The sequence below is a fragment of the Xenopus laevis genome, chromosome 5L, assembly GCF_017654675.1.
Source record: "Xenopus laevis strain J_2021 chromosome 5L, Xenopus_laevis_v10.1, whole genome shotgun sequence".
NCBI classification, from domain to species: Eukaryota; Metazoa; Chordata; class Amphibia; order Anura; family Pipidae; genus Xenopus; species Xenopus laevis.
Window position 1 is genome coordinate 14988663 of NC_054379.1, and position 18343 is coordinate 15007005.

At 38.8% G+C, this 18343-nt stretch overlaps 1 protein-coding gene across 3 annotated transcripts in view; it reads left to right on the plus strand.

Annotated features, from left to right (window-relative positions):
• Positions 1 to 17093, plus strand: part of lyplal1.L (lysophospholipase-like 1 L homeolog) — a 37467-nt gene extending 20374 nt beyond the window's left edge. For 2 of the 3 annotated variants that reach the window (XM_018262610.2, XM_018262611.2), the window contains 3 exons: positions 8021 to 8190; positions 14306 to 14421; positions 16744 to 17093. In XM_018262610.2, the coding sequence (XP_018118099.1) occupies positions 8021 to 8190; positions 14306 to 14421; positions 16744 to 16980 (523 nt within the window). In that variant the 3' untranslated portion in view covers positions 16981 to 17093. Of the gene's footprint in view, positions 1 to 2851; positions 2971 to 8020; positions 8191 to 14305; positions 14422 to 16743 lie in introns of all 3 variants that reach the window. The other variant, XM_041562548.1, reaches the window with a different exon arrangement.
• The last annotated feature ends 1250 nt before the right edge of the window (positions 17094 to 18343 follow it).

The window sequence follows — 18343 nt, forward strand, 5'->3', positions numbered from 1 at the left end:
AGACCAATCATCCAGTCACCAGATACTCCTCCTCACTGCTGCTCCCATGCTTCTAATCAACACATTTTTCGGGCTACGTCTTGATAAATGATAAGCACAAATCCTCCACTGTTCTACATCTTTACAAGAACACTAATAAAATTAAAATGAAGGAACATTTTTTTTAATGTTTCAAAGGCCTTATTGCTGCGTTGCTACAGTTCTGAGGTTGTTTCATGATTTTTTACCCCTCATTCTTACAAACCCCAGGATGAATCATCCGTTTTGGGTTTTCCCATAAATGAGGAGCCGCAATTGTGTTTTTCTGAGGGAGGTATGCATTGATGATAATTAGCATGTCCTTTATGAAACTCTGCTCCCAGATGTCTTCATAGGCAGGGTCAGCAGCCCGACCAACACTGATTCAGCAGGAGTGGGACGCTGGCCATGGATTTCCCCTCTGCTGTTTTTTTTTAATTACTGTTAAGAGTCATAGCCCCATAAAAGTGTTCCAAGCCAAACCCTGCCAGTAACCTACAAACAGCCTCCTTGCCAAGTTACTTGATAATATTACCAGCAAGAGAGATGTTAATCATTCACTGCATTACTTTTAAATATGTTCTCTTCTGCCATTGCAATAAAACATTTTATGCATTTATTTTGTTTTTACTTCATTCCTTTCATATTGATAGATTTCATTGTCCTGGCAAGTCTCAAACACAATTGGAGTTCTGCAAATTATTTATGAAAACAAAACTTCCAGAAAAAAAATAGATAAAGCAGGGACTGTGTTGTATTATGGTGCAGAGATGCCTTTAAGGGAGTATGGCTGTGGGATAGTAGGGAGAGATGGTGCCTATAGTAACAGTGGATAATAGTCTCTGGGAAGGGAGTGTGACTGTGGGATAGCAGGTATAGTAGGGAGAGATGGTGCCTATAGTAACAGTGGGATAATAGTCTCTGGGAAGGGAGTGTGACTGTGGGATAGCAGGTATAGTAGGGAGAGATGGTGCCTATAGTAACAGTGGATAATAGTCTCTGGTAAGGGAGTGTGACTGTGGGATAGCAGGTATAGTAGGGAGAGATGGTGCCTATAGTAACAGTGGATAATAGTCTCTGGGAAGGGAGTGTGACTGTGGGATAGCAGGTATAGTAGGGAGAGATGGTGCCTATAGTAACAGTGGATTATAGTCTCTGGGAAGGGAGTGTGACTGTGGGATAGCAGGTATAGTAGGGAGAGATGGTGTCTATAGTAACAGTGGATAATAGTCTCTGGGAAGGGAGTGTGACTGTGGGATAGCAGGTATAGTAGGGAGAGATGGTGCCTATAATAACAGTGGATAATAGTCTCTGGGAAGGGAGTGTGACTGTGGGATAGCAGGTATAGTAGGGAGAGATGGTGTCTATAGTAACAGTGGATAATAGTCTCTGGGAAGGGATTGTGACTGTGGGATAGCAGGTATAGTAGGGAGAGATGGTGCCTATAGTAACAGTGGATTATAGTCTCTGGGAAGGGAGTGTGACTGTGGAATAGCAGGTATAGTAGGGAGAGATGGTGTCTATAGTAACAGTGGATAATAGTCTCTGGGAAGGGAGTGTGACTGTGGGATAGCAGGTATAGTAGGGAGAGATGGTGTCTATAGTAACAGTGGATAATAGTCTGTGGGAAGGGAGTGTGACTGTGGGATAGCAGGTATAGTAGGGAGAGATGGTGCCTATAGTAACAGTGGATAATAGTCTCTGGGAAGGGAGAGTGCCTGTGGGATAGTAGGGAGAGATGGTGCCTATAGTAACAGTGGGATAATAGTCTCTGGGAAGGGAGTGTGACTGTGGGATAGCAGGTATAGTAGGGAGAGATGGTGTCTATAGTAACAGTGGATAATAGTCTCTGGGAAGGAAGTGTGACTGTGGGATAGCAGGTATAGTAGGAAGAGATGGTGACTATAGTAACAGTGGGATAATAGTCTCTGGGAAGGTAGTGTGACTGTGGGATAGCAGGTATAGTAGGGAGAGATGGTGCCTATAGTAACAGTGGATAATAGTCTCTGGGAAGGGAATGTGACTGTGGGATAGCAAATATAGTAGGGAGAGATGGTGCCTATAGTAACAGTGGATAATAGTCTCTGGGAGGGGAGTGTAACTGTGGGATAGCAGGTATAGTAGGGAGAGATGGTGTCTATAGTAACAGTGGGATAATAGTCTCTGGGAAGGGAGTGTGACTGTGGGATAGCAGGTATAGTAGGGAGAGATGGTGCCTATAGTAACAGTGGGATAATAGGCTCTGCGAAGGTAGTGTGACTGTGGGATAGCCGGTATAGTAGGGATAGATGGTGCCTATAGTAACAGTGGAGTAATAGTCTCTGGGAAGGGAGTGTGACTGTGGGATAGCAGGTATAGTAGGGAGAGATGGTGCCTATAGTAACAGTGGAGTAATAGTCTCTGGGAAGGGAGTGTGACTGTGGGATAGCAGGTATAGTAGGGAGAGATGGTGCCTATAGTAGCAGTGGGAATAATAGTCTCTTCTGTGGGAAGAGAGTGCTGCATTCTGGGGTAAGGACAGTTGCATTGATGTTTTTGTTTTTTCAATTTAGCCCTCTATTAGCAAATAAACCCTCTCGTGGGTTATGCTTAAGGCTCTATTATACAGCCTGAAGGAGTCTCCATATTGCAATACTGAAGGCCTGGTGTTGGACTGTGTGGCCATAAGAAGTTCTAAATCAAGCTTCAACAGAATCTGGGAGTTGTTACTCCATCAGCACTGATAGCATGTTGTTTAACTTTGACTTACTCAGTAACTACTTGGGTCTCCCCGACGCTTCGTACTATATAATGCAGCCCAGACTAATCATTCGTTTTTCTCTCCTTAAACCAGGTCCACAATCTATAAACAATGGACATTCCCCTTGGAGTGTTATTTAATATGTTACTCTACTTGAGAAAACCAGAAGGCAGAAACCCATCGATTGTAATATTTTTATCCTTTGCACGAGTGTAAGTGTTAAATAGGCCCAGAAGGTTATGAGCCCTTTAGGTTGATAAGTGCCATAACATTGAGCTCTGATAGGAACCAGATGCTCCGGAGCAGTGCCTGCCACAGTTTGGTACCAGCGCACAAACAAAAGCAGTTTGTACAGATAGGATTACTTTTATGGGCTTAAATATAAATACTAAAGTCCTGGACTGTCCTTAGAAAACCCACATTCCCCCTTTTCTCTTAAATTCTTTGCATGTAGTTGCACATATTTTGCTTTGTAGTGATTCAATAAGCGTGATGAGCTAGCAGCTTATTAGGAAAGTCCAGATGCATTTTACACAGAGAAAAAAAAAACAGATACTGGATATCACTGGTTATAATTATGCTTTCTACTAGACCCTAGGGTGGTTCATGCCAGCTCCAGTGATCACATGGATTGGAGGCTAAAACTGGCAACAACGTCTAAGTGCCAATTTTTTTTGTACTTTCTCTAGTTATTCTTGAATACAACGTAAATAGGGCAGTACCCCATTATATAGTGAATAAAGTACCCCCTCTTGTAAAATATAAGGATATTATAAGTTACCGAGGAGTTTCATGACCATATAAAAACACAAGGCCGAGTGTTTTTATACAGGTCATGGAACTCCGAGGTAACTTCTAATATCCTCATATTTTACAACTGGGGGGTACTTTATTAATTATAATACACAAATTTTAGTGAGTCATGTGACAGAAATTACATCACTACTCACCGTTTATAACTGATGACATCACTACTCACCGTTTATAAGGATATAATTTACAAGATATTCACGGCTTTTGTGTATTATATATAAATACGAGCATGTTGTGTTCTTTTAGTGACACTGAAACAGCCTAAAGTGATGTCGTTTGCATCTTTGCTCCATCTGTATATCAGCAGCAAACTTAATAAAGAGTCATATTAATACAGGTGACCAGTATAGTCTACCTGCTGATTGGTTTGCTATGGGTTCCTGCTCCTGAGCAAACAAAGTCCCTTTTATCACATTACCCCATTTACGTTTATATGATATCACAACTGTAGTACAATGTATACAGGTATGGGATCCGTTATCTGGAAACCCATGTTCCACAAAGCTCTGAATTACGGAAAGACCGTCTCCCATAGACTCCATTTTATCCAAATAATCCAAATTTTTAAAAATGATTTCCTTTTTCTCTGTAATAATAAAACAGTAGCGTGTACTTGATCCCAACTAAGATATAATTTATGCTTATTGGAGGCAAAAACAGCCTATTGGGTTTATTTAATGTTTACATGATTTTCTAGTAGACTTAAGGTACGAAGATCCAAAATACGTAAATATCTGTTATCTGGAAAAACCCAGGTCCCAAGCCTTCTGGATAACCGGTCCCCTACCTGTATAAATATATTTACAGGTAAGGGGTCCGGAAACCTGTTATCCAGAAAGCTCCGAATTGTGGGAAGGCCATCTTCCATGGGCTCCATTTTATCCAAATAATCCACATTTTTAAAAATGATTTCCTTTTTCTCTGTAATAATAAAAAGTAAATAATAATAAATAATCCTTATTGGAAGCAAAACCAGCCTATTGGGGTTATTTATTTATATGATTTTCTAGTAGAGTTAAGGTATGAAGATCCAAAATACAGAAAGATCCGTTATCCGGAAAATGCGAACTCAAAAATTGATAAATTCATTTCCCTGCGTCATTCTGAGTTGGAAGAACATTTGCTACATCTTTATGGTGCTAGCTCACATAGGGTTGACTCCATCTTCATTATTCAGTTTTTATCTTGTATTAAGTTCGTAGTTTAAAACAATATTTTAACCTTTCGGCAGGAAATTGTAAGATTCGGGCAACAAGAAGAGCAGTGCGTTTCCCGGATTCTTGGGTACAGTGTAGACAAATGAGTTTTTTTACACTTTGATGAAAATGTCGTTATTTCAAAGAGAAAAATACAGAAGGCTTGGACGACAGGATGCACTTCATGTTATCCTCTGATTAGCCATAAAGTATTTGATTTTTGATCCAAAAGAAAAAACAATTCATGTCTTTAATAAGTTACCTGGGCCCAATGTTCAGGCTCCAGGGGGGAAATCTGAAAGAGGGTTAGACTTTTCAACAAGCTTCTCCTTCCATCTCCATGGACTCTCCATCTGCTGTGTCCCTGCTGTTTACTACAAAGGTCTCTCTTACGTTCCATGCTCTGTGCAGCTGCCTCCATGTCTCTAGGATCTGAAATTTGGCTTCCAACCCCGAGACTATATATTTATATAGTGACTGATGCCATTCCTGTTAGCACTTCTTTTTGTTACTGACTCAGCTGCTTTCATCGCATGCTGTACATTTGACGAATAAACCTTGAAGCTGGTTGGTGTCCAAAGTAAATTTGACAAAGGCCCGGAGCCATTCTTTAGAACAGCTCTGATCTTTGTGTGCTCTGCCCTGTGCCGTTGATCAGCAGTATCCAGTTATCTGCCAAATAAATCTTTTAGAACTTTTCTCTAGATTGAAGACAATGATTCATGATCCCGCATCAAAGGAAGGCTTTGAAAGGTTTTGAGCATTTGTAAAAAAAAAAATGTTTGTATCACTATCAGACAAGCTTAATTAGAGAGAAGTCCTTTTTTTTTTACTAGTTGGGTAAACATGAAATTGTGCTAACAATAAAATCTTAAAAAGCAAGAAAATTGTAAGCTAGAGTAGAGGATTTTGAAGGCAGAACTTATGCTACCCCAGTGGTGATGTGCGGGTCAAGAAAAACTTGACCCTAGCCCAGGGGTCCCCAACCTTTTTAAACCGTGAGCCACATTAAAATGTAAAAAGAATTGGGGAGCAACACAAGCATGAAAAGTCCATTGGGGTGCCAGATACGGGTTATGATTGGCCATTTGGTAGCCCCTATGTGGACTGTCAGCCTACAAGAGGCTCTATTTGGCACTATACTTAGTTTTTATGCAATGTTAACTTTTCAAGCTTGGAATTCAAAAATAATGCACGTGCTTTGAGGACCCTGAGAGCAACATCCAAGGGGTTGGAGAGCAACATGTTGCTCACGAGCTACTGGTTGGGGATCACTGCCCTAACCCGTTCACCGTTACTCCTATCTATATACCAGCGCTCGCCCGCCCCTCCCGAACATCATGGAAAGGGGCGGGGGGCGCCGTTGCGCAAGTTTATAAAAAGGAGTGAGTCTGGCGGAATTTCGGCTTTCCTGAGTATTTTACCAATTCTCATAAGTTTATCAGTACAGGTATGGGACCTGTTATCCAGAATGCTCGGGATGTGGGGTTTTCTGGATAACAGATCTTTCTGTAATTAGGATCTTTACACCTTAAGTCTACTAGAAAAACATTAAATAAACCCATTAGGCTTTATTTCCAATTTTGATTAAGCTGGTGCAGATTTACCTGCAATATCCGGAGGAACGAAAGGACCCGAACCTGCCACTAACCATCAGTTTAAATAAAGTAGTAAAAGAACAGATCAGACGATGTTCTGCCCCTGACAGAAATCGTACCAAAGTTTATGTCCGACAAAAGCCAGTGACAGTCTCCCACTGAAAATCATCAGATCGGCAATAGATGCAGAGAAATTATCGGCAGCCGACAGAAATCGTTTAACCTGTCCGATCGTCCAAATGAACGATCTCCGTGGGACGAAAAATGTCGGGACTCTCCACACACAGTCCAAAAATTGTAAGAATCGAGGATTTGTACGATCGGATCTTTGCCTCTATGGCCAGCTTTAATTATATCTTATTTGGGATCAAGTACAGGGTACTGTTTTATTATTACAGAGATAAATTAAATCATTTTAACAAATGTGGATTATTTGCATAAAATGGAGTCTATGGGTGTTTGCCATTCTGTATTTGGAGCTTTTTGGATAACAGATTTCCGGATAACAGATTTAGTTCAGTATCCATGCCGTGACTAGTGATGGGTGAATAAATTCGCAGGCACAAATTTTCAGCAAATTTCCATGTGTTGCCGTCGGCGAATAAATTTGCGGGAAAATACACGTTGGGAAAGTCGATTGCGTCAAAACCGCTGTGCGTAATCATTATTCGGACGCCCATTGGGGTATATTTATCAAAGAGTGAAGTTAATAGTGAAGTTCCGCCACTAGAGTGAAATTCCGCCACTCTCCATTCATTTCTATGAGATTTTTATAGGCGTATTTATCAAAGGGTGAACTTTCACTTTCACCCATTGATAAATACGCCTTTCAAAATCCCATAGAAATTAATTATTATTTTATTATTAACATGTATTTATATAGCGCCAACATATTGCGTAGCACTGTAATTGAGAGCTGCGGAATTTCACTCTAGTGGCGGACCTTCACTCTTTGATAAATGTACCCCATTGACTTTAACGTCAGCGTTAACGCGAGCGGCAGAATTGACACAGGCATCAAAATTGGTGCGGACGGCAAAATAAAATTTCGCGAATTTCACTGGAAATTCACTAATTTTTTGATGAATCAGAGCAGGACAAATTGCCCATCACTAGCTACGACTACTTATTTGTTAATACATTTCTGTAAAACATTTTTATTTAAGCTAAAGTTGCCACTTTTTAAAAAACTGTACTTGCCGGGTTGGGGGGGGCGGGTCTGCGAGGGGGGGATGGTCAGTGACGTAAACGAGAGGGGAGATAATTTCATAGGGCCTGTGTTGTGATGTCAATAGGAGGAGTCAGCTGTTAACTGTTAAAGCAGGGTGAGGATTTGGTGAGTGTGGGTGATAGGAAGGAGAAGTAGGAGAAGGAGGCCAGTGGTGGGTTGATATCATTTCCCTTTGTATAGTTTTAGAACATTTAATTGAAATGTGCATTTAGTAAATTCCCTAAAGCTACAGATAGATATATCTGCTCACCATGATGGGAATATTTCACTTTATCGTTACTTTATATATCATTGATGGATTGTTTCATCTACTTATAGTTCTCATAGCTGCACGTTTCCTAACTGGATTGACTGAGCATCTTTTTTTATACAAATACAGTATTTATGTATGAATTTAATACATTTTGTTTTGTTTGTCTTGCAGCCCATACACACTAATGAACGGAGCCTTGTCCAGTGTTTGGTTTGACAGGTACAAAATTTCAGTCCACAGCCCAGAACATCTCGAGTCATTGGACTCAATGTGTCGGGATCTAACAAGTTTGATTAATGAAGAACTGAAAATGGGTATAGAGAAGAACAGAATTCTTTTAGGTACCGCCATTTTTTTTCCTTACGCTATATATATATATATATATATATAATATAATATAATATACATATAGATATATAGATATATATCTGTCGTCTGAAGGTGCACACCGTTTCCACGTTCACGTGCCTGGGTTCGATTTTGTATATATATATGTATATATATATATATATAGACAAACGCTCACACTCTGATCCAGTCTTGGAGTTACTGTGGGTGCTGGGTCAAAGCTTTAGCATACAGTAATTAAATAGGTTCCCGCACTCCAATGTTGCGTGAAGAAAAAAAGGTTTTTATTTCAACTTGTGCATCCAACGTTTCGGCCCATTTTTTGAAATAAAAACCTTTTTTTCTTCACGCAACATTGGAGTGCGGGTCCCTATTTAATTACTATATATATAACGGCAGCTTTATGTCTTGCTACTAAACCATAAACATGGAGGGCTTATTTATTAACATCCAACTTTTTCTGAGTATTTAAATAAAAAAAGTCAGACCAAACTAGAATCCACTATTGGACCTTACTTATTATTAAAAAAGCAGGATCAAGGACAAACTTGATAAAATCAAGCGAAAACCCAAATCGCTAGATTTCTTTTCGATCTTTTTTCCCCGAAAAACCTGATTTTTTTTCGGATTTTTCCCTGAAAAATCAGAAATGGTAGAATTTCCTGGCTAATTTGCCATGTACTGTGCCTTTAAGAATTCAAATTTGACTATTCACCATCTAAAACCTGCCAAAAAAAAAACTCGAATCGTATTTGATTGAATTCGATTTGAGTTTGCAGGTCGGTCCTATTCACCTGAATTTAAAAAATTAGAATTTCTTAATAAATTTCAATTGGTCGTTTTTTTTTTTAATTTCGAGTTTATGGGAGTTTTTAGAAACTCCCATAAACTCGAAATTTGACCCTTGATAAATCTGCCCCTAAGTCTATTACAAAAGTTAGTCATCCGCAATTGATTGTATTTACTTACCTGACACCCCACCCCCATTTGTGATGTCAGAGATGGGTGGTTTGGGCGCTGGCCTGTAAATAGAAGTGCAGAGCGGGTTGGGGTCATGTGAGGATTGGGAGCGGGTGAGTTAGGGTCGGTTGTTGACCTGCACATCACTAAACAGAATGGGTTTATGTAATATGATGCTATTTTTAATACCCTCCTCAGGCAGGTAGCAAATCATATACTTTGGGGGTTATTTACTAAACTCCTGTTTGGCTTTTTGGGGCAAAACTCAAATTTTTTTTTTTAAACTTGGATTTTTAAATATTTTTTAAAGCCTGATATAACAAATAGCCCAAATCTGAAAATCTCAAACCTGCCAAGGTTGTGTATAAATCAGTGGCAGAAGTCCCTGTCCTATTTTGATGTTTCTGTTGTCTGCGCTAGAATTAGCCTGAAAATCTGATCTTTTTGGTTTTTGGACAAAAATTCGAGGCTTTTCAGGAAGAAAAACAGAAAAAATCGAGCGATTCCAGAAAGAAAAAATCACACGATTCAGGTTTTCATTCGATTTTATTGGGTTTTACCTGAACCTATTAAATCAAGCCTTTTTTAATAATAAATAAGGTGAAATTGTGGATTCTAGTTTGGTCAGATTTTTGTTATTTAAATCATCGGAAAAATTCAGATTTTAGTAAATAGCCCTCTTTATGTTACTATCACAGAGCAAGCTGTTTTTATTTAGATTGAAATACTATAAACGTATAAAAGCAGGTCACGAAGCGTTGGATTTCTCACCTGCAAATGAAAAATCTGAAAGTTAAGACTAATGATAATTTATAGCCCATCTGTTCAAGCAACTGACAGTGTGACGTGCTCGGGGATTACACCAGTGTAGTGGAAACAAAGGGTGTCTCCTGCCAGTAAAAATCACCTTTCCCTTGGTAAGACGTTACAGAATCCCTGTGTGTAACCTCTGGTGGATGGGGCAGTCGCTCATTATTCCACATTTTTTGTAAGCGAGGCCAGGGAAGACCCAATTTACTGAGCACATTGGAAAAAAATGAAAGCAATCCCCCTCTTAAGCATGTGTTTTGTGCATCAGGTCAAGCCAGTCGCTGAAATTCTACCTTTTGTGAATCATAACATTTTGCCACATACTACAAATATTCATTGAAATCACCGTCTCGCAAAGGGTTTACTATAGACTTCACCCAGGGAGCGTAGTGTTGCTGAGTGATACACTGCAGCTTTTTCCATGGAAAAAAAGCCGTTCAAAGAGGTAGCCGAATGCACCGAGACTCTTCTCCCCCACCTCCCTTTCTTTTGTAGTGTTAACCACAAGAAAGTCTCGTTACCTAATATTCGACTCTGGAGGTGACTGCATTGTAAAAGATTGCTTGTGACTCATTGCAGCTTCACTTGCCAGATTGTGACTAACTGGGTGTAAAATGCAGCTTCAGTTTTCTCATGGACCGTTATGAGATTTTGGACCCCCTTATGCAACTCCATAAAATGTGCATTATTCTATAGGTTGGGAGTTGTTTGCTGGTTATATTATACTTTGCAGTCTCTGCCCATAGAACTATAGCACTTTTTACAACCTATGGGTCTGGCTGCCTTGGCTAAGCCCACTGCAATGCTTAGGCGGGGGTTTAAGGTTTATTTAGTACCAGAAGTACAGAAGAGTGACAAGTAAAGGATCTGTAATCCAGAAAGCTCTGAATTATGGAAATGCATAGACTTCATTTTATCTAAGGGGCAGATTTACATATGGTCGAATATCGAGGGTTAATTAACCCTCGATATTCGACTGCCGAATGTAAATCCATCGAAGTCGAAGGATTTAGCGCAAATAGTTAGATCGAACGATTAAATCCTTCGAATCGTTCGATTCGAAGGATTTTAATCCATCGATCGAACGATTTTTCTTCGACCAAAAAATTGCTAGGAAGCCTATGGGGACCTTCCACAAAGGCTAACATTGCACCTCGGTAGGTTTTAGGTGGCGGGTCGAAGTTTTTTTGTAAAGAGACAGTACTTCGATTGTCGAATATTCGAATGATTTATAGTTCGATTCGAAGTCGAAGTAGCCAAAAAAACTTTCGAAATTCGAAAAAGTTGTTTTTATTCTATTCCTTCACTCGAGCTAAGTAAATGGGCCCCTAAATTATCCAAATTTTGAAAAATGGTTTCTTTTTTCTCTGTAATAATAAAACAGTAGCTTGTACTTGATCCCAACTAAGATATAATTAATCCTTATTGGAAACAAAAAAAAATCCAATTGGGTTTATTTAATGTTTACATGATTTTCTACTAGACTTATTCATTAAAGTCTGAAAAGTAAAATCTTGAAAAATTCTAATTTTTTTTTTTTTTCGGGCAAAACTCGAAACAATTTGGGAAAAAGGCCAAAAATTCGAGTGGGTTCGGGTTCTTGGTCGTTTTTATTGGGTTTTCCGGCCATCCAAATTTCGGGTTATTTCATTCATAAATAAGGTCAAATCGAGCATTCGAGTTTGGTCGTTGTTTTTTTAATAAAATATGAGATAAATTTGTATTTTAGTAAATAACCCCCTATAAGTAGACTTAATCAGCCTATGATTAAGTCCCTAAGTGCACAAAACGCGCAAGGATTTGTTTATTTTTGCCTTAAAAAGTCTGCAGTTGTTTTACTTTGCCTGTCCATGGGATCTATAAGTGACTGCCGTTCTTTTTCCCTGGTATGATGCCTCCACCTTGAGATGTAGGTCTAGAGCATGTGCACCCAGACCCCACATATACAAATATATATGATCTTATAATGTTGGAACAAAAAGCTGTGCTTGACTTCTGTAAATTCCAATAAAAAATAAGACCTTTACCTCAACTTAACCTCCATGAAAGATGTTTCTCTCATTAACAATTAAAGTTCAATGTAATCTTTATAATGCTTACATCATCCAAGTATTTGGAGCAATCTAGTTCTTCTCAGGCAAAATAACGTGATTTATTAAAATGAGTCATATTAATACATTAAATGGTAAGTCTGCTGTTAAAGGGTAGATTTTTTTTTTTTTTTTAGAACTTGCGATTCATGTTGCACAGAAATAATGTGGAACGTTTACTGTGCTCTCCGATGTTTAGAATGTATTACTTGAATTTTCTCAAAAGTGAAAACACCCGTGATTTTTTTGTGTACATTGCTCAAGGGTCACATAGATTTTATTAACAAAGCAATTGGAAGGAAGAAAAGAATTCCCAAGAGCACTTGAGAATTCCCGAAAAACACTGATGTTCCTTTTGGTTTGAATCAATTCTGATATATTTGTTCTTCCAAATGGTCTAGAAATATGAATCTGCAAGAGAAACCAAATTTTTGGGAATCTGTGCGAGTTGCTATTCCCTTAATATTTGCTGTATTTCGGTGGTATTGAATTGTCACTGTATTTTAGAGATGAGATGAGCTTTTTATTGTAATTTCATCTTCATTTTAAAGGAGAAGGAAAGCTACGGAGGCATTTTATTGCCAGTAGATTAGCTGCAATAGTGTAAGCTAGAATGTTATATTTATTCTGTAGAATGTTTTACCATACCTGAGTAAAAAGCTCTAGAAACTCTCTGTTTGTTTAGGATAGGAGCTGCAGTATTAATGTGGTGTGACATCACTTCCTGCCTGAGTCTCTCCCTGCTCTGGGCTCAGATTACAGTAGAGAAGGGAGGGGGCGGGGGGAGAGGAGCAAACTGAGCATGCTCTTGCCCAGGGCAATGAGGTTTAAGCTGAAGGCAGGAAGTCTGATACAGAAGTCCATGAGTACACAATAGAAGGAAAGAAATGCTGTGTTTCTTTTGACAGGGGACTCAGAGCAGCATTACTTTGAGGGTTTACTGGTATATTTAGATGGACCGTTCTGATAAGGCTTACTTAGTTTTAACCTTTCCTTCTCCTTTAAGAGTCTGTTGGAAGTCAAAAATTTTGTACATGCAGTAAGGTGGCCATAGACGCACCGATAATATTCTGCAAAAAAAAATTTTGTGCGGTATTCGGTGCGTGTATGGCAGGAGACGAGCTGATCGATATTAGCAGAAGACATGGATATCGGTCTGGTTGTGGATCAGGCTGGTTGTAAAATTGCCTTTGAAGGCACCCGAACATCAGCCACTACTGTTGCTGAATTGTCAGACACAGGTAGAATTCTATTATTTCTATCTGTATATGATTCAGCTCTACGGGGCACATTTACTTTGCTCGAGTGAAGGAATAGAATAAAAAAAACTTCGAATTTCAAATTCAAAAACTTCGACCATCGAATTGGCTACTTCGACCTTCGACTATGACTTTGACTTCAAATCGAACGATTCAAACTAAAAATTGTTAGAATATTCGACCATTCTATAGTTGAAGTACTGTCTCTTTAAAAAAAAACTTTGACCCCCTACTTCGCCACCTAAAACCTACCGAGGTGCAATGTTAGCCTATGGGGAAGGTCCCCATAGGCGGGGGGGGGAACACCCTCCACATTAATTTCAGCCATCGGCGTTAACGAGTGACATCGTCAGCCGCTTCGGTAGCCTTTGTAATGAGACCAACGCTTCAGCAATTTTGGTGAGTTTCGGCACATGCGCAGTTGTCGTGAAACAGAAAATTGCTCCAACTGTGCATACGCTGCACCACGGTCTCATTCCGAAGATTACTGAAGAGAGGAAGATGGCACCCCGTGATCTCCTTTTGACAGAATCTGCATGGAGGGGTAAGTAAAGACTTAGGGGCATTGTAGGGTATGGGTTAGGGGTTTTTTAACCTTTGGTTTCCTGGCTTCTCCTTTAAAATCAAACCCAAAAATCAGCATTGTACTATTACATCCTGCTGAGCATATGATGAACAGTAAAATCTCAATTTGCTCACCATGGTTCCATCAACCCTTGACACATGTCTAGAAATTGGGTTCTGCTGCTTATCCAAGGGGACTTTACCACCAATCAAGTGCCATGCACATTTACTAAAGTAATATAATGATGGTTAGCAGGTGATGGGGTCTTCTAGTCATAAGAGCTGATATATACTGTCTTGACCCAGCATTAAGGTTGCATCTCACATGCACTATGTATATTTAAGTGCAGCCAATGGTTGTTTTTAAATCTGTGTTCAAAATATTAGAATCTTTTGTTACATTTTAAACTGTCTTCTCTTTGCAGGAGGGTTTTCAATGGGAGGAGCCATGGCAATGCATTTAGCCTATAGGTACCATAAGGATGTTGCTGGAGTATTTGCTCTTTCTAGTTTTCTCAATAATGGTTCCATTCTATATCAGGTAATGGAAACAAAATAGTGTTATTCACACTGATATTTACTGTCTCTCCAAATGTACTGTGTTCTGTGCTGTGCAAATATATAGTAAAGCTGATGTACTTCAATAGAAAGCATACAGAGACTAACCATGATGCTTGACACCTTAAGAAATGACATGCTGATTTTGTTCAGTACAGGTATGGGACCTGTTATCCAGAATGCTCGGGAACTATGGTTTTCCGGATAATGGATCTTTCCATAATTAGGATCTTAATACCTTAAAGGGGACCTGTCGCCCGAAAAAATATTACAAATCCTATTTTATCATGTTAGTCAAGCAAAATAAACTTTAATTACACAATTTAAATTAATATTGTTTCCTTCGGTCTGGAAATTCATAATTATAGCAGCAGGTAGGAGCCATTTTGTGGAGACTGTTATTAAGACAAGTCTTGGATCATCTCAGAATCTTGTTTGTGCACCAGAATGGGGGACCTGATGTCCATCCCCATGTCCTGGTTACACAATTAAATGGTAAAGAGAGAGGGGGAAATGTGGGGAAAGCAGTGACATCTAGGAAGTGCTGAATGGAAAGTGAAAGTAATTGCTTGCCCCGCCTCTATGCCTAAGGCATAGAGGAGGGGCAGGCAATATTTGATTGACAGCTGAGATTTTTAAACAAGTTTACAACAGCTATGAATGCTTTAATAAAAAAAACTAATTTGGATTTCATTCATTTGAAAAGAACTTTTATTATACAGCTTTTTATGTTAATTAACCCTCGATATTCGACTGGGAATTAAAATCCTTCGACTTCGAATATCGAAGTCGAAGGATTTTAGCGCAGATAGTTCGATCGAAGGATTATTACTTCGATCGAACGATAAAATCCTTCGAATTGAACGATTCGAAGGATTTTAATCCAACGATCGAAGGAATATCCTTCATCAAAAAAACTTAGGAAAGCCTATGGGGACCATTGAGTTCGGTAGCTTATAGATGGCGAACTAGGGGGTCGAAGTTTTTTCTTAAAGAGACAGTACTTCGACTATCGAATGGTCGAATAGTCGAACGATTTTTAGTTCTGATCCTTCGATTCGTAGTCGAAGGTCGAAGTAGCCCATTCGATGGTCGAAGTAGCCCAAAAATCACTTCGAAATTCAAAGTTTTTTTTACTTCGAAACCTTCACTCGAAGTTAGTCAATCGGCCCCCAAGTCTACTAGAAAATCATGTAAACATTAAATAAACCCAATAGGCTGGTTTTGCTTCCAATAAGGATTAATTATATCTTAGTTGGGATCATTACAAGCTACTGTTTTATTATTACAGAGAAAAAGGAAATCATTTTTAAAAAATCTGGATCATTTGGATAAAATGAAGTTTATGGGAGATGATTCCGTATTTTGGAGCTTTCTGGATAACGGGTTTCCGAATAACGGATCCCATACCTGTACAAGCACTTATTAATTTGATTTATAATATGTGGTTTTACACAGAGTGGACTCGCTTTGATCTTACTATTTTTCTTTTTATAAACAAGAAATAAAATGTACATACAGGGCTTTATTTACTGAACTCCGAATTTTTCTGATTGGGCTTTTTGGGGCTAAACTCGAAATTTTAGTTGTTTTTTTTATGCCCAATGCTGCAAAAAGCCAGAATCGGAAAATCCGCCATCTCAGATCTGCCAAAGTTGTGTATTAGTCAATAGCGGAGGTCCTTATCCTTTTTTGAAGTTTCTGTGGTCTACGATGCAATTAGCCCAAAAAACAGACCATTTTGGGCTTTTCAGGCAAAAAAAAATTGGACAAAAAAACCATATAAAAATCGTACGATTCAGGTTTTCACTCGATTTTACTGAGTTTTTTACCTGAACTGATTACAGTTGTGCTCATAAGTTTACATACCCTGGCAGAATTTATGATTTCTTAACAATTTTTCAGAGAATATGAATGTTAACACAAAAACTTTTCTTTCACTCATGGTTAGTGGTTCGCTGAAGCCATTTATTGGTGCTAAAACACCTCCATTGAGATGCTAAAATAAGGGCTGTGAATGGCTAGCCCCTATGTGGACTGGCAGCCTACAGAAGCTTCTATTTGGCAATACATCTGGTTTTTATGGCACCAAAACTCGCCTCGAAGCCAAGAATTGAAAAATAAGCAGCTGCTTTGAGGCCACTGAGAGCAACATCCAAGGTGTTGGGGGATCAACATGTTGTTGCTCACGAGCTACTGGTTGGGGATCACTGTTCTAGAGTATATTCACGTTATTAGGTTTTGGGTGTTTTTTTGGCAGCTTTTTTCCTCGAATTGTGAAAATTTTTTCTTTTTTCCCTACCAGGCACTTAAAGAAGCAAAAAGTTCCCTGCCAGAATTATTCCAGTGCCACGGAGTAGCAGATAAGCTGGTTTTACATAAATGGGGTGAAGAAACCAATAATACACTGAAATCTCTTGGCGTGAACACCTTGTTTCATAGCTTTCCAAACCTTTATCATGAGCTTAATCTGGCAGAGCTGGAACAGTTAAGATCCTGGATTTTACAGAAACTACCAGAGGGACCCACGGGGGCGCAATAGAGCGTCAATCTTGTAAATGAAACAGAGCAAAAATATTTTTCTTCCAGTGATGTGTTTTTCCTCCACTCACATGGAAAATAAAAAGCTCCCATGAATTTCTGTCATTTGAAAAATGTTCATAGTCTTTTAGTGATTCTTTTGAGCGATTTTTCAATTCTGCATTTCGTCTGTCACCATCTGATCTTTGCCCTGTTGATCGGCTCCTACTGCCACTGGCTGAGAGTGCCTGTATTTACACAAGAAAAAGTGTTATTCACAAATTACCATTGAGGTTATTAGATCAAAGGAGATTAACAGATGTGTTTTGGCCTGAAATGGTCAGTTCATGTACCCAGCGCTTTAGTTGACATTAAAATTAATGAGCTACAGGTTTACATGAATTTAAAGTTTGAATGGTTCTGAAGCAAATTTGAATGTAGAAAAATAATTAACGGTACGGAAATGTGAAGGCTAGTCTATGAATCCAAATACAAGTGGCAAGCGCCAGAATAGACACATCATTTCACAAAGGCACTTGAACCCAAAAGTCCTCCTAGCACTTAGAACAAGCCTCCGTGCTGCTGTTCAGCCTAGAACCTGAAAACAAGAGCCAAACCTAAGGTTATAAATTTGAAAAGGCAATTTTTTTTTATTAATACCAGAAGCCTGCCTACAGCATATGTTACCATTACATTAAATAAAGCTATTAGCCTTCGTTTTCCATTTCATCTGTTTAGTTATCCTCATGCAATCCATATTTAAGCATCCAAACTGATATATACCCAACACAATTATGTACATAGATTAAAATCTCCTTCCTGAATGTGGTCCTTAGGTAGAATGTAGAGGAAATTCTACTTTGTTACACCAGACACCAAGAGGGTTATTTATCTATCTAATTTTTTAAATAAAAAAGCCACAACCAAACTGTAATACACAATTTGACCTTATTTATTATTAAAAAAGCTCCATTTAATCGGTTTGGGTAAAAACTTGATCAAATCATGTGAAAACCTGAATTGTACGATTTTTCTGAGTTTTTTTCCTGAATGACTCGGTTTTTTTGGGGCTTTTTCCCGAAAAAAATCAGAAAAACTTCAAAATAGGATAGGCACCTCTCTCACTGACTTATACACAACTGCTGCAGGTCTGAGATGGTGGATTTCCGGCTTATGGTGTTTGCTGCATCGGGCTTTAATAAATATCGAAAAATTTGAGTTTTAAAAAAAAATTGTAAAAATTTCCCAAAAAAGCCTGACCATAGTTTAGTAAATAACCCCCCCAAGTATTTTAATACTCTGCATAGTCTGAATAAGTTACTCAAGCAGGATATACAGTGCCATATCAAAGAATACTGGCCGGTGTCCCATAATAAAATTTTCAT